A 25,098-nucleotide genomic window follows, 5' to 3' on the forward strand; every position below is an offset into this window, starting at 1 on the left:
TGCATCCCCTGAACAGTCCAGGCATCGGAAGCGCATCTTGAGAAAACCTATGGTTTTCTCTATCACCGCCCTTGTGGAGCCATGGCTGGCCTCCTCCATACGGTAAAGAATAAAGGTCAGTATACACCTGAACAGAGCTTCTGTCACCAGCTTGACGCAACTGTAGACAGCTGATTGGGAGACTCCACACAGATCCCCCACTGACCCCTGGAAAGAGCAGAAGGCATAGAAAGTGAGGGTCACTGTGACCTTCAGCGCCACTGGCATGAGGTGTCCACCCACACATTTGGAGCTGATCGTAGGCCCAATCATCTGACAAATAGAGGTCACTGTCTCCCTTGAGAGGCGGAGCCTCCTTCGGCACTGCACCTCAGACATATTGAGGTAGCTGCATCGCTGTCTGTAAACCCTGGCAGCAGGATAGTGACATCTTCTGTGGCCCCTTCTACCTTGGACTTCCTGCTGGCCCTGCACCCCTTGTGCCCGCGCCTCTTCTCCCTCTGGTCGCTCCTCTGGAAGCTGCATTGGGACACCTGGCCTCCTCTCCCTTCTGCCCCTCTCTTTCTCCTCAGAGGAGGTGCCACCAGTGGAGACCACAATCCCCATTACCAGGGCAACGGAAGTGTGTCTGATCCCTGAAAGGATCCACATGGTCTGAATCCTCTGGAGGCCTTGGAGACACCAATGAATCCTGAAGTGAAGCCTGGAAAAGCGAAGAATGAAGCCCCAAACAGAGATGAGGCTGCTGAGTACCAATAAGCAACTGGCAGCAAACTATCTCCAAAACTCCTCACACTGGCAATGCTGCTGACCCTTTTGATCCTGACCTCGGATGAGGTTTGTGAAATTGTCGGCTGTCTGCCTGCCCGTTTTGCCCGTGCGACGAGTGCAAAATCGCACGGGCAACGTAAAATCTAATTGCCTCTTTAATGGCCTTAATTGGCCTCATAATTGATGATGGGTGCGGCTGTGAATCCCGCATGCACCCAGCGACCGAAATATCGCAGAGGCGCGCAATGACGTCGGGACGCTTGCCCGACATCAACACGCGCTATTTTACTCTCGAGCGGGTCAGGCACGCACCTGCCCATTCAGCGAAAAATTCTGTCCACGGCCCTCCCCTCCACCAGGTCTCCTTCCTGCTCAATTGATAATCTACATGCATGATGACTGCATAAGTACAATTTAATATAAACCAATGGTTCTTCCTATCTGATCCCTATGATTGTAACCACATGGGTACGTATGGGGAGAAAGAGGGAGCAAGCTATTGAGTTGGATGATCAGCCATGATCATAATGAATGGCGGAGCAGGCTCGAAGGGCTGAATGGCCTTCTCCTGCTCCTAGTTTCTATGTTTCTATGGTATAATTGAATTGATATCAGTATGGCTCACAGGGGGATTTTCCACTGCTACCCACAACAGCCTTGAATTGAGCAGAACAACCATGTTGCCTGCCTGATGCCTGAAGCCAACATCAGGATGTCCGGGGACCAGAGCTCATTTATACCTCCCGAACTAGGTGCTCAAAATAGGCTCAGTGGGTGAGTGTTGTCGGGTGGGGTGGCATGGGTCACACAGGGATCAACTTCAGTTTGCAGTACTTTTGTGGGACCAGGCTCTTATCCCTGCCAAGATATTTTTAGACTCCACAGAATTAATAGGTACTAATTTGATGGTGCGGCAGTTATTAGGTTATGCGGCTGTGACCATAGCAGCAAGGTCAAAATTGGTGCCATACTGCTGATGACATTTGACAGGCCCTGGAAGTTTGAAGTCCTAATAAGAAGAATTACCAAAAATAATTTAAGGCTATGTTAGGCAGCATAGCATTGTGTGCTACTGTGGTCAGTTTTGGATGGATAATTAAAGAGAATAACAATGGGCAGTATTTTTCCAGCTGAAAGCTGGCAGGAGTGGGGGCGGGGGAGGGTCGGGAGAATAGCATTCTCACCGCCGGGGGTATTTCCCTGGGGCCAGCTGGAATGTGGATTAAATGTCGACTGCATTGCATCAGGCAACAAATCTGCATATTTATGATCCAAGTAGGAGACATTTAGAGCGCTCGCCGGCATTTTGCCAGTGGCTGGGCGGCCCACCCACCGCGAGCGTTGGTCGTCAGCTTAATTTAGGCAGCCTCCCTGCAGCAGGCCAGAGGGCCCTCGGAGCCAGAATCTACTCCCCCTAAAGAGGCCTAAACATTGCCGCCAGAGGGAATCCCCCCCTGTCAGAGGGGCCTACCAGCTTGGCCCCTCTAAAAAATTGAATTATTTTCACCCTTTCGAAGGCTCCTCCATTTTGAGGTGCCTTCACATCCTCCTATCTGCCTCAGCATCACTCACCTCTCTCAGTGGGGCTGCCGAGGCTCTCATGCTGTCAGCCCTGTGATTGGGCTAGCAGTATCGGGAGCCCGCCTGCCATCCCTAATAGGACACCGAGCTTGGAGGCGACTAATAGGAAGCCCCTCTGGGAAAACCAACTCCCCAGGTCTGGATCCCAGAAAGCGCGGACTCAGGACCCACATTTGGTTCCGGCGTCGGTGACACAAAGCTCATGGGACAATCCTGCCCAATAAGATTAGACCTGTGTTTCCATATGTTAATTTGTTAAACCTTTGTTATTTTACGATGAAGTTATACTGTGTTGGATGATGATACAGCTTTTCCCTCAGTATCAAATATTTCCAGGTTTATTGGGGTACAATTAAGTGCTTCCCTTACACTGCCCAGAATAATGTCGCTGGCTTATGTTTCGAAGCCGATGCAGTGCCACCCAAAAAGGGGTGAAAATTGCAAAATAAAACTTTCCTCAATCTCCTTGCCATCATTGTATCCAGTGTAATTTTGGAGAGAGCCTTGAAATAGATGGCTCATATTCTCCTGGCAACAGCTAAAAGGGGAAGATATAAAAGGATTTCCCTGAGTTTTTATAAACCATAAGGTTCTGAAATTCATGAATTTTATAAACCAATTAGGTGACACAACTGCCTCCTGAGGCCATTCAGAAACGGCTTTCTTCCTGCAAATGAGGTCCATCCCTTGCTTCTGTTAATATTTATCTTGGTTATAATGCTCCTCAAAGAAGATACAATTGAAAAGATACAGGTTTCATTATTTACTTTATTTACTTTTTAAATATTAAGCCACTGGATTGTGGTCCTTAGATCAGAGAAGGTTAAAGAGAGAATTAACGGAGTCATTAATGAAGAATTTTGATGGAGTAAACAAGGAGAAACTGCTTCCAGTGACAGAAGAGCTGATAACCAGAGGACACAGGCTTAAGGTAATCAGCAAAAGAGCCAGAGATGAGCAGAACATTTTTTACGCAGCGAGTTATTATGATCAGGAATGCACTACCTAAACAGTGGAGGAAGCAGATTCAATAGTAACTTTCAAAAGGGAATCGGATAAATACTTGAAGGGAGGAAAGTTGCAGGCCCATGGCGAAAGAGCCTGAGATTAGGACGAAGTAGATAGCTCTTTCAAAGGGCCAGCACAGAATGGCCTCCCTCTGTGTTGTAAATTTCTATGATTCTATGGTGTAACTCTGTCCCTTTAACTGGGATTATAATCGTGACATGAAAAAATACATTTTTTGTATCACATTTTGACTAGACTCCATGTCTCTAACTCTCAGACTCAAGACTTTCATCTGTAATATTCACATGGAGTCTTCCGGGTAAAAATAAGATCATGGGAAATACGTCTTTCTTCACATTGTGCCTGTATATATTTAACAGAGGATCATGCATGTGCTAGGCATCATAAATCACAGAGACATTCACAGGAAGTATAGGTTAGTTCAGAGTGAAATACAAAATAACACCCCTTTGGGCAATGAAGCTCAGTTCCCCACACAATGTCTGTTATAGTTATTTCTTGGCCTGGGTTGCTTAGGGCATGCTCATGGTCAGCCTGGAAGTATGGTCTGCTCAGAGCAAAGTCACACAATAAAGAAGTATTTGATGTCTACATTGATCAGAGTGCATTGCCAGGCACATATTGCCAAGTAATTATAAACAAATTGCTTGAATTCCCTACAGATTAAAAAGACCAAACTTAAATGACTTAAAAATGTTTTAAAGAAATCCTAAAAGAATAACTGGGTGACAGCATTTCAATGGAGTCTACCACAAAGTCAATAGCCGAGTTTTCCCTGCCCCTTTGAGGATGGCATTGGAGGTGGGGTCTGGGGGAGGGGAAATCATGTGATGGCAGCACTGACCTCCGAAGTCATCACGTTGGGTCCAGGTTGGAAGCTACATATATTAACACACAGGGCCCTGTTCTTTGCAGACAGAAAGAACATGTTCACACAGTGCGCCTGTTTCAGCTAAACAAAATAAGTGATAGCCATTCACTGACTCATTCCCCAGGCCAATGTCTTGACCAATCAGAGCCAAGCTACTAGGTTTAAATTTCAAACTATGCTTGGCAGTGGTCAGTCACCATCAAATAGTGCATACTCCATGGCAACGCCACTACCAATCAGAGTCCACTTGCCAACCAATCAGCACTCTCTTCTCATACAGTATAAAGTTGCTGTTTCCCCCAACATTGTTATTTTCTTGTGAATTGTCCTGACGAGTGCAAGAAAACAGAAAAAATATTTTTCAGCAATACTTAAGTCCAGGGCCTTGGGCAGGGAGGGATTGGGCAGGTTAGGGAGGGGGATGGGGGTGGTGGGTTTAAGGATGCAGGCGGGTAGGAAGAAAGAGCGGGTTCTACCATCAGGATACATCCATCAATCGACAAAGGGCAGCTCCCGAAGATAGAACACCACCCCCCCCTTCCCATCCTTTGAAGAGATTATATAAAAAATCAGGCTGCCCACTCCCGCCCAACTACACACGCCAAACATTTTATGGCGTGGGCAGTGTATTATCAGGGTCACTTAGCCTGGTAACAAACATAACTGACTTTTAATTATCTGTTTAAATATGGCAGGCAGGCTGTCAAATTTCAGCGCCCACCTCGCCCTCATATTATGGGTGTGAGCTCGGGGATGGGTGGGGAGGTGCTGGGTGGGCTCCCACCCTATTTTACCTGTCCCCCCCTGAAAACGCACCCAGCGAAGGCAGGTAAAATGCAGCCCATTCACTCACTCTCACACACACATCACTCACTCTCACACTCACTCACTCACACTGTCATTATTACACACTCACTCACGCTCACACACACAATCATTCACTCACACTCAGGCATTATTACACACTCACTCATGCTCACACACACACTCACTTGCTCACAAACACACTTGCTCACTCACACACACATATACATGCACTCACTCAATCTAACACTCACTCTCACACTCATTCACTCTCATACCCACTCTATCTCACACACACTCTCGCCTGCACACACTCACTCACACACACTCATTCAAACACTCTCACATTCTCTCTCTCACACTCACTCACCCTCACACATACTCACTCACACACTCACTCACTCTCATACACACACTCTCTCGCGCACTCTTACACTCAGTCACTTTCACACTCAATCTCTCACTCTCACAGTTATTCTCACTATCATTCACTTACTTTCATACACAGTCAGACTCACACACATCCACTCACTCACTCAATCTCACACTCACTCTCGTGCACAACCAATCTCTCTTACACTCACTCACTCTCACACTCACTACCCCTTACACACACTCAGTCACTCTCACATAGTCACTCACTCTCACCCACACACATTCACCCAATCACACACTCACTTTCACACTCACTCTCACACATACTCATTAACCCTCACAATCACTCACTCTGCCACACTCTTTCACTCTCACTCGCTTACTCTCACACAAACTCACTCTCACACTCACTCACACACACTCACTCTGATACTCACTCACTCACACACATTCACCCAATAACACATTCACTCTGACACACACTCACTCACTCTCACACAATATCATTAACCCTCACACTCATTCACTCTCACACTGACTCACACACACTCACTCTCACAGACACTCACTCTCACCCTCATTCACTTACTTGCACACTCACTCAGTCACTCACACCTCACTCTCATTCACTTACTCTCACACTCATTCGCAGGCTCACTCATACACTCATTCTCACACAAACTCACTTACTCTCACACACATTCACTCACTCCCTTACACACACACTCACTCTCATTCATTCACCCACACACTCACTCACTCTCTCACACACTCTTACAATCACCCTCACACTCTCTGTCTCACACACACTCATTCTTTCACACATTCACTCACATACTTACTCTCACACACATTCACTCGCTCACACACACTCACACACTAACTCATTCACATACATACACACACACACACACTCATTTTCACCCTCACTCTCTTGCACACTCGCTCACTCTCACACACTCTCACTCATTCACACACTCTAACACTGACTCTCACATTCGTTCACAATCACACTCACTCACTCTCACACACAATGACTAATGCACTCTCTCACACTCACTCACCCTCACGCTCACTCACTCTCAGACTCACTCACTCTCACACTGTCTCACACACACTCACGCTCATTTTCACACACTCTCACAAACTCACTCACATACTTAGTCTCACACTCGCTCACCTTTTCACGCACTTACTCTCACACACACACTTACTCTCACACACATTCACTCACTCACACACTCAGTCACTCTCACACTAACTCACTCACATATATACACACTCACTCTCATTCGCAAAGACTCACTCTCTTGCACACTGACTCTCATGCAAACATTTTCACACTCACTCACTCTCACACATAATGACACACACACTCATTCGCCCACTCTCTCACACTCACTCACTCCCTTATTCTCACACACATTCACTCACTCACTTATTCACACACACCCATTCTCACGTACACTTACTCTCACACACATTCTCACACACACTCACTCTCACTCACTTACCCTCACACATCACTCTCACACACACTGATTCTCACATTCACTCATTTGCTCATACTCATTCGCACATACACTCACTCTCACACACACTTTCACATTCACTCTCCCTCACAAGCACTCACACTCACACAATCTCACTCACTCACTCTCACATACACACACTCTCACATTCACTCACACACACTTTCACATTCACTCTCCCTCGCATGCACTCACTGTCACACAAACTCACTCTGACACTCACTCTCACACACTGACTCTCACACTCACTGACTCTCACAATTACACATTCTCTCACACACTGACTCTCACACACCCTCACTCTCACACACTCATCTCACTCACTCAAACTCACGCTTACTCACTTATTCTCATACATCACTCTCACACACACACTCATTCTCACACACTCTCTCACACAAACTAACTTACTCTTACTCACACTCACACAATCTCACTCACTCGCTCTCACATACACACACACTACTCATATTCACTCACACACACTCACATACTCACACTCACTCACTCTCACACATTCATTCTCCCTCACATGCACTCACTGTCACAAACTCACTCTGACACTCACTCACTCTCACACACTGACTCTCACACACACTCACTCAGTCACTCTCTCACACTCACTCACCCTCACACTCTCACTCTTGCACTCACTCACTCTCACATTCACTCACACATCTCACTCACTCACTTATTCTAATTTTTCACTCACTCACTCACACTGACTTATCCTCAGACATCACTCTGACTCACTCACACTCACTCATTCTCACACACTCTCTCACATGCACTCACTGTTACTCACACTCACACAATCTTAGTCACTCTCACATGCACGCACACATTCACATTCACTCATACACTCACTCCTACAGTCACTCACACTCTCCAACAGTCACTCACACTCGCTCACTCTTGCACACTATCACACTCACACTCTCTCACTCTCACACGCACTCACTCAACTCACTCACTCTGACACTCATTCACTCTCACACTCACTCTCATACTCACACTCTCTCTCATACTCACACTCACTCACTTGCTCTCACACATCACTCTCACTCATTCTCACACATTCACTCACATTCTATCTCACACACTCACTCTCACACACCTTCACACTCACACACACTCTCACACTTACTCACTCTCACATCTATTGGAGGAAAACTTAATGGACTGCTGTTAGACCCCCTGCTTTGAACACTGATATCTGTAACAATGATGACAGTAGTCTGAGCCTGCATGGCAACAAGCATAGATCTCACGACCCCAGTCAGAGCTTCCACTGCAGCACTGAGACATTGAACAGCTTCTGCCTGTGCTGCATTAGAGGTCGAGGCACAGGCTACCAGATGCTGTGTAATGGCTGAGCCCACAAGTGTTCTCATGAAGTTGGTCTCCACTTCCATGGTGGATAGGATGGGCACTGTGCCAAGTTTGAGAGACTCCTCCATGCTCCTTGACAGCGAAACGGTCTGCCAATGCATCAAGCATCTCAGTCTGCATGTCCATCAATGTTCTCCTGCACACTGCCCCATTGAAGTCCTCATCTCAGTCTCCTGTAGCAGAACATGTATGCTACCTTGCCTCTGAACTTTCATTCCCCCAGCCTAGCTGCAGCCCACTCATGTCCAATAAAACAAAACACATAATTTACACAGTGCCTGAGCTGGTGGCTGTATATCAGATCAAGTGATGGTACTTCTTCACGACAACTCAGCTATAACTCTTGCCCTTCCTCAGACATCTGAAAGTAAGTGCACGCTCTGCACATGTGGTGATGCGTCAATGCTCTTCAGCGATGAAGACAGCACTGGTCGAATTCCTCCTGGCGCCCCTTCCCATTGGCTGGTCCTGGCTCTGGCCATGTAGGATGTGAGATGGCCATGTAGCCCATGTTGTGCGACCAAGGCCCTCCTCTGGCAAATACTCTCCTCCACCACCTGAGGTTGCAAGAAGATTGGAAGTATGAGATCCACAAAGTGAACTGCGTGAAGAAGGCAGGCAATGATCTGAGCACCTCTGTTGGCATGGCCTTCATTCTTCAAGCAGCTGCAGTTGACCAATGGGAGTGCATGACCTTCCCATGGACTACACCCAGAACACTTCCCATCCTACATCAACCTCCTCCCACAACAACCTGACCTCCTGTTGGGTAAAGGATTCCCAGCGGCACCTGATCTCCAGCAAGGTAGCAGTTTTTTAGCAACCAAATTGATGGACACTAACACTCTGACCCTGCCACTGGACCTGCCCTGATTCAAGATTGACACCCATTCCATGACTGTACGCCCAGCATGTATGGTGCAGCTGCCTCCCTTGGACAAATAGACCAGACGACTGCAATGAAAGACCCTGCCCTATGGGCTGGAACGTTGCCTCCTTCGCTCACGTCCTCCCCTCTCAAAAGGTTCCAGTGCCTTGCTGTGCTGCCTCTTAAGGATCCGAGCATAAGCTCCAACTTCTTGCCAGCCCAGCTGTTGGGCCATTCGAGGGCCCGAGCACCACACTCTCCACCCCCGTCTGGCCCTTTCCGCTACCTTCCCCTGCTAACGTGCCCTGTGCTGCCAAGTTAGACAAAGACAAAACCTCACCTCAAATCCATATATTGAACAACCTCATCTGGTGCATGCCACCTTTGAGCTGTTGGAAAACAGGAGGAACGGCTTTCCTGTGCCCCTCTGACTTAATCTTGAAGGTAGGACTGAATTTGGTGTGCTTCCCAATTAATGAGTATTCATGGCATTAAGTGTATTATTGGCGGAAACCTGCCACAGGACAACGTGAGGCCCACACGCCACATACACGCTGCCGACTTCACTGCTGCATCTCAATCGCCAGCGGGAAATTGAAATTTCAGCTCCTACCCAATTCAGTCACCCCACACGCCACGTTTCACGTCCTTGCAGGCTCCATAAAATTCATTCCCCATGAGTCACAGAACAAACAAAATAATAGATAGTTTCTAGGCTGGGACCTCAGGATCCCATGCCATTTATTATTTAAACTTGCTAAAAAAATTGCACTCAGGAGATGTAACCACAAAAATTTAAATTACAGAACAGATGTGAGAAAACATGTTGTAACAGATTGGGAAAATCTTTTATGAAAAGGTTAAATGTGGTTTAGTCTTCTTTGTTTGAGTTCTTATTTCATGGTAGCAACCCTGAGTTCACCATTCAATGAACCACCCTTTTAATCAATGGAATATTTTAATGCTGCTCGGAACTGAAATCCTCACATTGTCTGTGTTGTGTTATAAAGGCTAAAGGAAGAGTCAAGTCTACTATGTTACAAGTCAACAGAAAATCGGGGTGACTTTATTAAATGTGGAGGAAGAAAGAAGCCTGCAAATTTTGGGAATCTCAAATGAAAACTGTAAGGGTGGTATTTAATGGCTGCAACAAACAGGCTCTCACCCGCCCGCTGGGGAACCGGCGAGAGCCCTGCGTCATCTGCTTTGGGGAAAACCTGCCACATTAAATGCCCAATCAGGCATTCAACTGGCCAGCAGTGGGTCTTCCCAAGAATCAGGGGGTCCCCTGGGATGGACGACCCACCCACTAAGAACTGCCAGCCAATCAGAGGCCAGCGACTCTTCAGTGATTGTCAGCACCAGCGGGGAGGTGGTGGCTGCTGCCAGTACTACACCCACCCGAGGCTCAGGATCACCACGAACCCAGGCACAGGTGAATAATGGCAGAAGCAGGGTTCACGGGGTAGGGGTCACAAGGGAGCAGTGGGGAGTGGGGTTAGCAGCGAGTGCAGAGGGGGTTGGCTTTCAGTGGGCCTCCTTCCCAATGCTGTGTCTCTCAATCAGGCATTGAGTGCCTTTGAACAAGGGATCCCCGGGAAGCCCACATTTCCAGTCTCCCTGTATGGTGAGTCCCCTGCCCACCATTGGGTGAATACCAGCAGCAGACAGGATGAGGCCCTCAAGTGGACATTAAGGGCCTCAATTGGCAGCAGGGCAGGAAGGCTGTCTTCGGGCTTAATTGGGGCAGAGGTGGGAAGGGGGCAGGGACCCACCCGCCACCCTCCCGGCTGTTTCAATTTCCCCCCGCTACCAAACTTCCCACAGGGGTGGGCGTTAAATTCTGTCCAAAATATGGGAACCGTACAACCAGCTCCTTTTTACAGAAAAGAACGAAGCTATTGTGGTCTTTATAGACCATTGTCTCTGTGTTGGCTTTCTGCTAGAACAATTTAAAACTAATTTTGCAAAAGACCATCAGCACATGAAAAGAGCATTAAAAGTTACTGCTTCATGTAAAGTGCGTGGAGTAAAATTTCACCTCCCCCTGGGCAATAATCTGGCGGAGTGGATCACCCATCTGATTTGCGTTCCATTGGGTGGGTCCTACAAAGGGTAGGCCATCTGCTCCACCAGGTTGCCAGCCAGGAGGTGAGGATGAAAATTTAAGCATAAATAAAAGCAAAATACTGCAGATGCTGGAAACCTGAAATAAAAACAGAAAAAGCTGGAAAAACTCAGCGGCCGGAATTTTACATCTTGTGGGCAGGTGCGTGGTCACCCTAATGGGTGTAAATTGGGCAGGATGACGTTGGGTGAGTGTCCCGACGAGAACTCGCGTGATGTTTCGCTCAGTGGGCGCTGACAATTAAGCCCATTAACGGCCCAATTGAAACCAATTTTTCGTGGCCCGTCCAACCTTACGTTTGGTGGATGGGCCAATCGGCCAAGCAGGCTTTACATTTTTGATGAAACCTCATCCAAGGACGGAATGAAATCTCCGTTAGGATTTAAAATAAAAAGAAATATCTGGGGACTTTTTTTTTAAATGAAGTATGCTTTCAGGTGCTTGATTGTGCTGCATGGACATTTTTTGGAGCATTTTTGCACTTTATTTTATTATTTGGAGGCCTGCAGCTCCCTGAGGCAGCTGTCTGTCTTCAGGGAGCTCAGTGGGAGTGCTCACCAGCACCCACAGTGACATTGGGGCCCGCCCTCTTCCTGCCTTCAATGGCAGTGCTGAACCTTTCTCTGGGCACGTTTCATGCTAGCTGGCTGTTGATTGGCCGGCCAGCGTAGGAGCGCATTCACAGCACAATCTCGGCCGGGAGTGGGTTTTACGTCCGCTTCCAGCTGTGCCGACTTCGGGCACACACCAATGGTAAAATTCAGGCCAGCAGGTCCGACAGCATCTGTGGGCAGAAAAACAGAGTTATTGTTTCGAGTCGGCATGCCACTTTTTCAGAGCTTCCGAGGCTTCAGAGATGAAAATTTTCCCCTGCAAAGTGATCTTAAGGCATCTCTGCCTTTGTAGCCTGTGTAACTCTTGCACAATCAGATTACGTCAGGGCAATAGTTGCACCTGCGGAAGTATAACAGGAACAGAACTTCAATCTTCCACTTTGCTTTGTCATTGACCCCATCCCAAATACCAAGGATGACTTCTTTTAAATATTTAGCTGGGTGCTCATGCCTGTGGTATCATAAAAGGTGCGTTGGACCCATAGAAGAGGCAGAACCTGGAGCAGCAACCTGCTCCTCTGGGAGCGAGGGCCCAGGGCATGAATTAGGCTGAACAGAAAGGTAAATCATTTTTAAAACTTCTCGGTCCTGTAATATCTGGCTTATGCATACACAACATTTAGTACTTCCAAGATCTGTTGCTATTCACCCTTGCAAATGCAGGGTCCTCTATAAACTAATTTCACCAAATGTAGGACCCACTGGGCCTAAGAGGGTTGGGGAGGAGGGAACAAAGGTATCGGGGTAGGGGAGGGAGGGGGGGTGGGTTACGTTGGCAGTGGGGGAACAAAGGTGTTGGGGGGTGAAGTTGGGAGAGGGAACGAAGGAACGAAGGTGTTGGGAGGGTGAGGTTGGAAGGGGGGGAACGAAGGTGCCGGAGTGGGGGTGAGGTTGAGAGTGGGGAAAGAGTACAGGGAGGGATGGGGTAACAGGGGAGAATACGTCAAATAGGGAGGAAGGTGTAAGGGAAGGAGTTCGGAGGGTGGAAGGAGTTCCAAGAGGGGAAGGAGTTGGGGGGGAGGAATGTCCAGGTGACCATGCAAGGGAGGGGTCTGTGGAGCCGATGACTGCATCCTGGGGAGGGAACTGAGGGTGGGCATGGTAGGAGGGAATGGTGAGAATGACAGAGGGCAGAGTGAGGCGGGAGGGAGGGAGGGTCAGTGTGCAATGGTAGCGGAAGAAGGGACAGCGAGGGTGGTTAGTGGGGACTCGGAGGCAGACATGGACTCTGGGGATGGGAAGGAGGATGTTGAGGAGGTTAATATGGATGGGGGTGTGATTTTCTGGAAGACAGGAACATGCACGTTCACCTGGACACCCCCGAAGGAAAATGATGCTGGCTGGTATGTGGCAGTTGGAAGGTGATGCCAGGGGGGGGGCAACAGTAATGGGGGAAAGGACATGGGTGACTGGGGGAGGAGAAAGGATGGGGGAGCTGAAAACATGCTGTACCAGTACCATGCTTGTTAAATTGAAAGTGAGTGAAGCCTCGTGTTGGGTGGGAACAGGTGCAGCATGGGAGTGTGATCATTGAGTGGCGGAGATGCAGGTCAGCTCAGATAGACAACTGAAAGTGAAACCCAGCAGGCAGCATTGAAAATGCTCAGGACATTGAGTTGAGTGTGAACCATGAAGGATTCGCATTGTGGGAGAGTGCTGGTACAAGGCTCCGAAAGGCCCTGTCCAAGGAAAAAATTCTCCCTCCAGAATCACTCATGGGCCGACTACGTGCAGCTGAACTGCTAGTGGAGAGGGGGGGATGCAGGGGGATGACTTGCAAAGTCTGTGGATGAAGCTGAAAGACACCATTACACATTATTTAGTGAAAGTGAATATATTTTCAGATTATAAAGTGACAAAATGTGTTCACTTGTGCAGCCACTTGTGATCAGAATTTCTTAACTTTTCTAGGCCTACCACTTTAAGGTGATGCCCTGACATCCGCAGCAGGGGTGGAGACAGTCTGTGCAATGGTTAGCCCTGTTGCCTCTGATGCCTTCGGTGTGGGTCCTCTGGAGAGCTGAGGCCTTGGGGGCTCTGGTTTCCTTTGACTGTCCTCCTGTGGACCAGCTGCTCCCTCTGCAGTGACAGAGGATGAGGTTGAGGGGGTCACAGGCAAAGGGGGCTTGGAGGGAGAGGACAACCACTGCGATTCCTGAGTGGATGACCTAGGGATGTCCAGCTGCCACTCGTCCTCCCTTCAGATGCCTGAGGGCCCCAGCTTGACTCCTTGAGGGGAAGGAGCACCTGGAGAGACAGTTCCCCCTTGCATTGCCACTGCAGGAACTCACCCATGGCTACCGCCATAGAGTGCAGTTCTGCGTGCATCTCCGCCTTCTGCTGGACCAGGGTCTCTATGGCATCTGCCATCTTTCCCATGATGACCTCCATATGCATACTTGTGGGCACCACTTCATCAGAGAGCAGGCGGACACACTCCTCCAACTCAAGTTCACTCTGTTGAGGGCTTCCAACAACGCTGCATGATGTTTCCCTGTTTTCTGCTGACTCTCCAGGATAAGTTGGAAGGCCAAAACCAGAGGCTCATCATCTGACTTTGTCCTCACAGATTCCTCTTCCCCAGCAGTCCTCCGAGTGCCGGTGAGCTCAGCTACTGCTGTGGACACATGTCCGTGCGGTGACCACCAGATTGTGAAACCCAGCCTGCTCTAGATCTAGGTCCCATTGAGGTGTGTGTCTCTGTGCTGGTGCAGGATGTGGGTAAGCGCGGTGACGGGTCTTCCAGGCTGCTTATTTCCAGCTCTTCAATGGAGGAGGAGTCCTCTTGGCTGGAGGTGAGGACATGGGTGGAGATGAGGGACTGGCTGGCTGAGGATGTCAGTCGCTTGGCAAAGCTCCCTGTGAACCAAAGTAAAGATAATTAGTGCATGGCAGCAGAGTCAAAAGCAGGAGAGAGAGCACTCACAATTGTGTTGAGAGAGGGATGATGTGGTGCAGGATCCTCACGTGACTGTTCACTGCCGACATCACCATCGCCGCAGGCACGGTCCACGACCTCACCAGTCAGCGCGATGGCACACTCCTCAAAGCAAGCGAGGAGCCTAATGTGGACCACTCCACCCCCGGTCTGGGACCTCTCTCTGCTGATGTGTGCAGGCTTGTCCTGCATGAAAACAGATGGAGAATGTATGAGCAGGACTCATGGCACTGCATGGAATGTTTGTGTGGTGAGCGGAGCCATGGGCCAGATGAGGACTTGAGCTCCAGAGGATATGAGTCTGATGGAGATGTGAGGGTGTGTGTGAGAGTTAGTGGTGTTGTCCCTTGAGGTGTGAGATCCTTGTGGATGTGAGATGGGTTTGTGAGTATGTGAGTTGAGAATAATGAGAAGAGTGACTTACCCTGGTGGGACGGAGATCATCATTCATCATCATTTTGCACTGGGTGGTTGTCCTCTTTTGCAGGACGGTGGCACTAACCACTGCTGCCACTGCCTCCCTTCCTGGATTAGTGATGTTGCTGCCCCTCCTGCGGCCATAGCGAGGGTAGAGGACATCATGGCGAGCCTCCACGGCATCCAAAAGGTGCTCGAGGGACGCATCACTAAACTGGAGGAGTCTGCAGTCTTCTTGCCTTTCAGGGCTATGTCTGTTTGCAGCAGTCCTGGTCTGGAAACACAGAGGTGCGCGTAAGGCTGCACTTTAAATATGGCAACCAGCATGATGAAGCAGCGAGGTGACGGCGGGCGAATTGGATGCCGCCCGCCATTGAAATGGCATGTTTCCTGGGAATGGATGATTAATGAGGCAGGACTGGGACAATATGGCGTGAAAAGCTGCCATTGTGGCCGCAGATAAAACATTCTTTTTCCCAAATCTGGGACGATTCTGCCCCTAGTCTCAGTTATTGAGTCAAGAAAAGGAACTTGACAATCAGTTCCAAACACAAAAGGAGAGAAGAGTGAGGATTAGTCACTGCAAGTCACTCTTGCACACCTCCTCAGAAGGGGTCCCAGAACACAAAGAAAAGTACTGAAGCTCTCAGTCGGTGTCGGGGAATTCAAGCAGCATATAAAATTGCATGAAAATAATTATTTAATTCATAATTTCATTGCTACTGCAAAATATTCTTTTTGTTAAATACTAGATCATCTTCTGCAAAAGCACCTAATGATTATTTTTCACAGTTACAGCTGTAAAAATGTTTAGAAACAGATTTAGGTTGGATTATTCAGAACTAAACCCATGAAGATTTTCTTAGGCAATTTCTTGACACAGTAAAAGTCTTTTGTAAATGCTGCAGAGGTTATCAATTTTCTCATTAATTACAACTGAAGACTTTCAGGCAAGGCTGAGTGAAGCTAATAGGCATGTTTGATTTGGGCAGATTTGGTCTGCAGAGACATAGCAGACAGAGATACTCTGTAGCTCCTTCATCCTGAACAAGATACCCACTACATCATATATATTTAATATTTTTTGGCGGTGCCTGGCCCTTGAGAATAGTAAGTTTTGCTTGTGCAGGTGCTCTCCTGTTAAGTGCCTGCCTGTGGATGAAGTAGCATTGGTGGGTGGTAACATTGACCCAGCGGGCAAATCCCATGGAGTACATGGTGGGTTTGCAACCAATGCCAAGAGTCACTTTCACTGGAATAGCTGCAGGTTCACAACTTGATGGTGAATCCTACTGTTATTTCTGCAGGACTGCAAGATGGCACACAACTATTACTAACATATTGACCCCAAATTACCATGGTGGTTTGCACCATTTCTTCAGGGACTCAGATTGAGACAACCCCTGCAGATGTTCACCCTGCCTCTATCCTCTATCAACCCACATTCATAGTTCTTTGTTGGCATAACGTATCAGTGCCAAACTCTGTACCTCCTTTTCACCATCACTGTGATCTTCACTCATTATGTATCTGTGCCACTGGTGCAAAATTGGAGCTGAGATGAATGTTATTCTTTAGGCATCACAATTGTATAAAGAAGCCTAATAATTTGTGTCGACTATTATTATTTACACTATCATGCACAGTCAATCTGTATGGTCACAATAATGTGCCAAACTATCAAAAACACCAAGGGTTTGTTTTTATATGCCATTTTATTGGTGTAAAACAGTCCAGGGCCCTTTAGTGTAACAAAACAAATTTTGACACCAAGCCACATAAGGAAATAAAAGCAAAATACTGCAGATACTGGAAATCTGACAGCATCTGTGGAGAGAGAAACAGAGTTAACATTTCAAGTCCGTATGACTCTGCTCTGAAGTAGAGCCATAAGGACTCGAAATGTTAACTCTGCTTTTCTCTCCACAGATGCTGTCAGACCCACTTAAGGAAATATTAGGTCAGATGACCAAAAGCTTGGTCAAAGGGGTAGATTTTAAAAAGTATCTTAAAGGAAGAGAGAGGGATAGAGAGGCGGAGGGGTTTAGGGATGGAATTCCAGAACACAGATCCTTGGCAGCTGAAGACATGGCTGCCAATGGTGGAGTGATTAAAATAGAGGATATACAAGTGGTGAGAATTTGAGGAGAAAACAGAATTTATGGTTAGGATGGAGCTGCTGCAGTAGCATGTAACTTTCCCTCCAGAATAACTCAAAACATTTTTTGCTCAATTGGAAAAATTGCATCTCATTATGCCCCCTTTCCAAGTGGAAAACAGGGACAAAAATGAATAACTTTACAAGACCATATCCTGCATCTCCAAGGACATGTCCAAGAGCCATAAAAATGTCTGGGATGTACAGCCACCTACAACAGGCATTAGGGTCCCTTGCCTATGCTAATGAGGAGCCTAATGCCTGTTTTTGGACCCCTCAGGAAAATTGAACTGCCCTGAACACTGGACTTTCTCTGCTGAGGTTTTGCCGACATGCATGGATAGTGATGTTAGCAGATTTGAAAGGGAGAGGGTCATTACCAGAGGAGAGGGATTCATTAACAAGAGCAGCTAGCACCGGGACCAGGAAGGGAGTTGGATGGCTGTCAGCTTAATGGGAAAAGGGCCAAGGGAGCAGGAATAGACAAGGTGAGCTCAGAAAGGGCATGAGGGGGCATAGGAGAGAAACAGGGGAAAAATGTGAGTTCACAGTCAGGATGGGGGGAAGCTTGGGGAAGTTTGGCTTGACCTGAACTGTTTCCTCTCCATTGCCTTTGTGCTCCTTATTACTCAATTTTGTTTCTTACCTTCAGGCAGATATGATTAAATCTGCAGCAACTCCGCTGTAGTTCAGTACTGGAAAATTGATGTGCTCTCAAACGAGAACTGTGCTGTAAAGAGATTTTTTTGTAATATTGCTTTCATGTTTGTAGTAACTGAAGGTACAGTCTTCCCTACTGTCTATCAGGGAGTCACATGACTGTTCTTGGAGACTCCAACTAATGAGCCCTAAGCACAGATAATCCAGGGCAGGGGGACAGCGCATGGCTTTCTAGTCGAGGACCTAGATCAAGCATGTAGCTTCTGAAAAATTCTCTCTAATAAAGTTCTCTGTTTCAAGTAGAAACCTGTCCAGTATGTCAAATTATTACAATGTTATAGCCTCTAATGCACTAGTACTTGTGTATCATTACTAGTACTTGTTTATTCAGTTTTACTTGCAAATCAAGGGGACTTATTTCACCAGTCCTTTCAGCCAGAACTATGAGTGGAAGGAGTCTTCCTTACTGAACATGATTTCTAAAACCATTCTTGAGTTATCCCAGTTACATCTATCATAGTTTTTGTTCCAGTACAAAGGCTGTCAGAGTACGGCAGTCACTTTTTAGCAATAATGTAAAGCCAAAGCAATAACATTTTATTTGAAGTAAAACAAAACAGGACAGGAAAATAAATCTGAAATGTGAAGCAGGCAGTTTGTTAAGGTCACTGAAGCTTCACTACTTTTCAATGCTAATTAGTGCCAATTATAAGGCCAGTTTGGTGCAGCTGTGGACACATGCCTGCAGGGAATATGACTGAGGACAGCCAAATTCATTTCACTCAGGACCCTTAATAGCCATTTGAGAGGGAAATAGAAAGATGTTCATATTCATTTGGGCTTGATTGAAACTCACATCCCTGAGTTGAAAAGAATTTTTTTTTCTCGATTTTCCCACTTCTCATATTATCTTCTCATTCCCTCCCCCAAATTATCCTCCCACATGTTGCTGTCATGAGGAAATGAAATAGGACACAGGCATAGCCATGCATGTTACTAAGGCAAGACCTTGATGACTGCACAGGAAATGCACTGTGTAATGGGAAAAGTTAATGCTTCCTCTTTCCAGCTAATAATCCTGTTAAACTGATGACACTACCACAAGGCTAAAAGCTCGTTGTTCAGGCTGGACTCTGGGGTTTGTTGTTTGGAAAGCCGATCAGAAAATCCAATCACATTGATCATCCTGAGGGTCTCCCCGTATGGATAAAGCGTATATCATTGTTCTATAACACTGGGAAAAATAGACACATGCTCACCACAACATCACCAGTGGTTGATTATAAGCCATAACCCAAAGCAATCTGTCTAATGCCAGTCAGTAAATACATACTTCACCCACAGTCCAGCAATTTATCAAATGTTTCTTCCCTAAAACAGCTATGTAATAAACAAAGCCTCTAGGCTGTTTTCAGAAAACAAGGGCTCCAGACAGAACCTGTACATTATCCATTCTGATTGACATACATCCAACAAATGTTTCACCCATGTATTTGTTGAGTGAGGTTGCCTTTTGCCAAAATTGTAACTTTTTGAACTAGTAGTGATCATTGTAGGGTGAGACTCACTCTCCGGTAAGTGAGACACAGGCCTGACATGAGTCTGTAAGAACTGAAAGTCCAGTGAATCATCTGTGATCTCTTGGACTATTATAATAAATTGTTGAATGCAGGAGAAAAACTAGCTCAATGAAATTAACTGTGCACACCCAGACCAACCCAAGAAAGATTAAAAATAGATCAAACTCAGAATGAGAAGGCAAGTTAACATCAAACCCCTCAAATCTTTACAAAAGCCAATGCCCCAAGCCTCCAAGGCCATTCTCTATGTCAGAAGAGCATTTGAAGTCCAAATGGCCCAGTTGAAACCTAGAGACCGCAACCAAGTTAATTGATCCCCAAACCATTGTGCTTAATGATTACACAATCAAACAAACACCCCAATGTGTCAATGTATATTGCTGTGAGTACCATGTACCATACTGTGTAGTGGCCACAAAATAAACAGAAGTATTTTGTGAACTAATGTAATCAAAAACATTTTTTTAAAAAATTGCAACATATCTAAAAATTGGCAATATTTTAACTCCAGCCTTAAATGGCAGCCATTCCAGGAGAGTTATGCTGCGATAAAGAAGATGGCAGCCCACACCCTCAGGATATTTCCATCTCTGTAAACATGCAGCGCTCTTTCGATTCTTCCTCACAATACCACAGCTGGGCAAAATGTAAGTGATAAGAAATTAGCCCAAGGTTCGATCACTTTGAGTTTTGAATTCAGCTCCTCTCTCACTTCAAGTGCCTCAAATTGTAGTTTTAATAATTTGTAAAAGAGATTAAATGACTTCCATATGGCACAAGAACCGTGAGTGTTCCATCATGCACAGAGGGGGGAACATCAGCTGAGCAACAGCTGCTTTCTTCTTGTGATGTCACATCCCCCAAAGCATATTTTCTCTTTTCTAGAGATATTTTTGTATAGAGGCTGTTTCTTGTACAAGTCTTTGGAAGCTGGTTCATATGTTTATCACAGATAAACTTCCGTTGTAGTTTCCATGACAGTCGTGACAAGGATGCTCTTGGCAGCTCCAACACATCCTGAATGAATGCAGCTGAATGATTTTGGCACAAAATAAATGGAAAAAAAGATAACTTAATCACTGGTCTGTGTTCTACTTTATCACCCACTTGGCAACGCATTTGAGCTATTGCACAAGGTTCCTGAAGACCACTGAGCGAAAAAGACTCATTTCATTCTCCAACTGGCCAACGCTAATTACGAACTTCCTTTTGTTAGTATCGCAGCAAAGTACTAAGTACACTAAGCTTTGTATAAACGGAAATAAGAATACATATACTGGGTCACAGGATATTGAATTGATGCAGAAACCTAGGTTTTCCGATTGGGTGTCAGTCTAACTGGAAGTGGGGTGGCGAAAGAATTGCACCTGCTGACTGTTCAGCCCACCTATCTGCCCAGATTCAGCTCCACATGAATAATGTGGACAAGCTCCAGGTATGGGAAATGTTTGTAACTAGGAACTTGCTCTTTGGTGGGCAGGAACTTTCCTGCTGCTGCACAATGCAAAGTTCTACAACAATGGGCCGAAGGACCTGTTTCTGTGCTGTATAACTCTATGACTATGAGTTTAAAGTGGTTGGCATTGAGGTTTGCAAATTTGAATATAATCAGCTTCTAACAAAAATAAACTCATGGGTTCCAAAATCCTTGAGCCCACTACCAAGAAGATGGTGCAGGTTGGAGCACTGAAAGCCCAGTGAGGACAAAAATTGGGGTATGACATGTCTCAAATCCAAAGACTTGTGTCCTCCAATTTTTGCAGAGGTCTGGGCTGTGCAGAATTTCTGATTGCCCAAATGTGGCCCATGATTTTGGAGAAAGCATGGCCAAGGGGAGGTCTTTCCAATGTCAAGAACTTCCTTGAATTTCACTCCTCTAATGCCCACCAATCCAGTTGCTGGGAACAAACACAACATACGGAACATCTTGTGAGGGGTGCGCATGGAGGGAGTAGAGTCCATGTGGGCCTGGAAGACCCTAGAAATGCTGCCTTACAATTTCTAGGTTTAGCTCTCTGATGAAGCTGGCCAATTAGATGGATAGCTAAACTTTGGGGGTGGAAATGCCAACAGCTCTGCCAAGTGGTCATCTGACACTGTATATCTGCTCACTTCTTCTCTAGCAGGTTCCCAAGTTAGAGCAATATTGGCCCAAGCACTCGCTGGCAATATTCTAATCAGCTGATGCCAGCCTGACAATGGATTTTCTCACGGGGTCAGGAGGGTCTGTTCCATTGCATGTACTCCAACAAAACAGGACTGAGGGTTCTTGGCTAATTTCTCAAAGGAGTGCAGGAAGCAGTCCATGTCCATATGCAGCAAGACCTGGACAATATTCAGGCTTGGACTGATAAGTGGCAAGTAACATTTGTGCCACACAAGTGCCAGGCAATGACCAGCTCCAACAAAAAAGAATCTAACCACCTCCTCTTGTCATTCAATGGCATTACCATCACTGAATCCCCCACTAACAACATCTTAGGGGTTACCATTAGGGGAAACTGAACTGGACCAGCCATATAAATACTGTGGCTACAAGAGCAGGTCAGAGTCTGGGAATTCTGCAGAAAGTAACTCACCTCCTGGCTTCCCAAAGCCTGTCCATCATCTACAAGGCACAAGTCAGGAGTCTGCTGGAATACTACCCACTTGTCTGGATGAGTGCAGCTCCAACAAACTCAAGAAGCTCGCCACCATCCAGCACAAAGCAGCCCGCTTGATTGGCACACCATCCACCTCCTTCAACATTCACTCCCTCCATCATTGTCGCACATTGGAGCACATCTACCAGATGCACTGTGGCAACTCACCAAGGCTTCCTCAACAGCACCTTCCAAACTTACAACCTCTATCATCTAGAAGCACAAGGACAGCAGATACATGGGAACACCACTGCCTGGAAGGTCCCTTCCAAGTCACTCACCATCTTGACTTGGAACTATATTGCCATTCCTTTACTGTCGCTGGGTCAAAATCCTGGAACTCCCTCCCTAACAGCACTGTGGGTGTACCTACGTCACATGGACTGCAGCAGTTCACTTTCTCAAGGGCAATTAGGGATGGGCAATAAACGTTGACTTAACCAGCAATGCCCACATTCTGTGGACAAATTAAAAAAAGGAAAGACATACAGCAATTGACAGCCCTTGTTACATCTCTCGCGAGCTTCATTTCCATTGACTTCCATTGGTCCAACGGTAGAAACAAAATGGAGCTAAAAAATCACCTAAAAGAAAGGTGTCTGTCAGATTCAATTGACCAGAAATTTTGATTGAGCTCTGAGTGGAACTGGGACAAATCACCCAAAGGGGAAAGTTGGAGAATGGGGAGGAATCAGTCCCAGTCTATTGGAGCAGCTGAAGAGTTTTCCAGTGGGCAGGATGAGGGAAAATCTTCTGCGTGCACATCATTTCAACTAGGGGCGGGGAGGGGAGGGTGGGTAAATGGTGAAGGTTGGGGTGGTATCTGCAGCTATTCCTGGGATTTCTATCAAAGTTGCCTTGGCAGGCTTCTGTATAACTCACACCTGAGAACTGCCGTAAATCCTGCTGAGGCCCAGGGAAAGGCCCTAGATCTTTTCCAAAGGTGATTGATCCAGGGGTAGAATGATTACATTAACGTTAGCAGCCTAACACTCCCTTAGGAGCAATGCATCAATTCTGATGCCTCCTTACCTTCAGGCCATCGGGTTCAAGGGCCGCCAATCAACCATCCAATTTTCCAGGCCACTGTTGGAATGGGATGAAGTGGGAGAGGTGGTGGAACCAGGAAAAGCATCTACATATACAGTCAGACAATTTTAAAGTATACTTAAGGACAACATGACAGATGCTCAACAGGACAATGGTGCTCTGAGCAATAAATTGTCATTAAAGCAGTTTCAAAATTCCCACAAATCATTCTCAAATGTCACACATGGTATAGATGTCTGCAGCAACTGATCTTGCGCCAAGGAATACCAGCTTTGAATTCTGATTTGTGGTTAGAAAATATTGTAAATAGAACAAAAACCATGAAACAAGTTGACCTAGCATCATAGTTAATGTTGCTGCAGATTACCAATTGTACGTCATTGTCCTTTTCCAAAGGTGGTGATGTCCAGCTGTTGGTTATTTTTCTAATGTTGGCTTTGCTGTGAAGCTTCGGGTTGATCTCAGTTTTTACATTGGCGGTGTGAATAAATCCTGCCTTTGGCACCCTGGGCTCTACCTAAACCATTGCAGATGACTTGCTGGAACTGCTGCAATGTTAGGGAGTAATGAGGAGGGCTGCCCTCCCTAATGAACAGCAATTAGCATGCCTGACATTGATGACACACTACCCGCAGGAGCTTAGAGGAAGCTAGATCATCTTAAAAACACTGTCAGCAGGCTACCTTTTACCAGGTCATCTGGCAAGATGGTACACCCATGATAACCTTCCTGCTTTGGATTCTGGAGGGATCGGGTAACCCTCCAGAAATACATTCATAAACTTGTAGAACAGAAATAACAAGCTGGGCGACTCCTGAACGAAGCTGCTGAGCAATTAAGGCAGTGAAGGGAATAATGAACCACAGACCTCTGTAAGCCCCGGCGGGGGGGGATGCACCTGAGGTGATGGTCTGGTGCCATTTTTCATTTGCCATACACATAAGCACACAAATGTCACAGAACTAGTTTACAGGTACTAACTCCCCAGGCAGATTGCCAGTGAAGCTGAGGCATATTTTGGGCCATTGAATTGCTAGTAGTGCTAATCAGATGCATCCTGGAATCAAGGGAGTGACGATGTGGGAGCAAGAGGAAGGGAGGGGGAGTAGTCAAGAAGGAGGGGGTGATTGGGAGGGAGGGGGAGATCGAGGAAGAATGGACAATTGAGAAGGAAGGGGATGATCAGGGTGGGAAGGGTTAATTAAGAAGATGCGGGCAGGCATGATCAAGCAGGAAAGGGGCACAATTGGAAGCGGGAGGTTTTGCTAGAAAGCCGAGTTGGGGCTGGCAAGGATCTTCAGAACTGCTGAGGGTGGGAGGAACACCTCCATTAGTTGGTTTTCAGTTCCTGCGTTTATTGTGATAATGCTCCTCCCAGTCGTCTAGATTTTATAATCAAACCTGCCCCTGCACTAATGTAAATAAAACAGCTGAGAGTAGAAAATAAGCTGGAGTTCCATTCCATTGGAATTTCACTTAGTTCAGTATTCACCCTAATTCCTGGCTCTCGTGTTGTATTTAAGAAAAACAGTGGATTAGATGAGAGAAAGGCACACAAAGCCACCCAGGGAAAGCACAGAAAGACTATGTTGTTTTCACTTTGGGCCTGTACTGAAATAGAATGTTCACGGTCATGATTATTCATTAGAAGCTACAGTCATGCAGGAAAGGGGACTTATTCACTCCAT

At 46.6% G+C, this 25,098-nt stretch overlaps 1 protein-coding gene across 1 annotated transcript in view; it reads right to left on the minus strand.

Moving 5' to 3' along the window:
* Positions 1–1,696: 1,696 nt before the first annotated feature.
* Positions 1,697–25,098, minus strand: part of LOC144695542 (mitochondria-eating protein-like) — a 73,579-nt gene continuing 50,177 nt past the window's right edge. The window contains 1 exon segment of the mRNA XM_078566806.1: positions 1,697–1,780. Coding sequence (XP_078422932.1) covers positions 1,697–1,780 — 84 coding nt within the window.

Source organism: Cetorhinus maximus, chromosome 1, assembly GCF_964194155.1.
Source record: "Cetorhinus maximus chromosome 1, sCetMax3.hap1.1, whole genome shotgun sequence".
Lineage (NCBI taxonomy): Eukaryota > Metazoa > Chordata > Chondrichthyes > Lamniformes > Cetorhinidae > Cetorhinus > Cetorhinus maximus.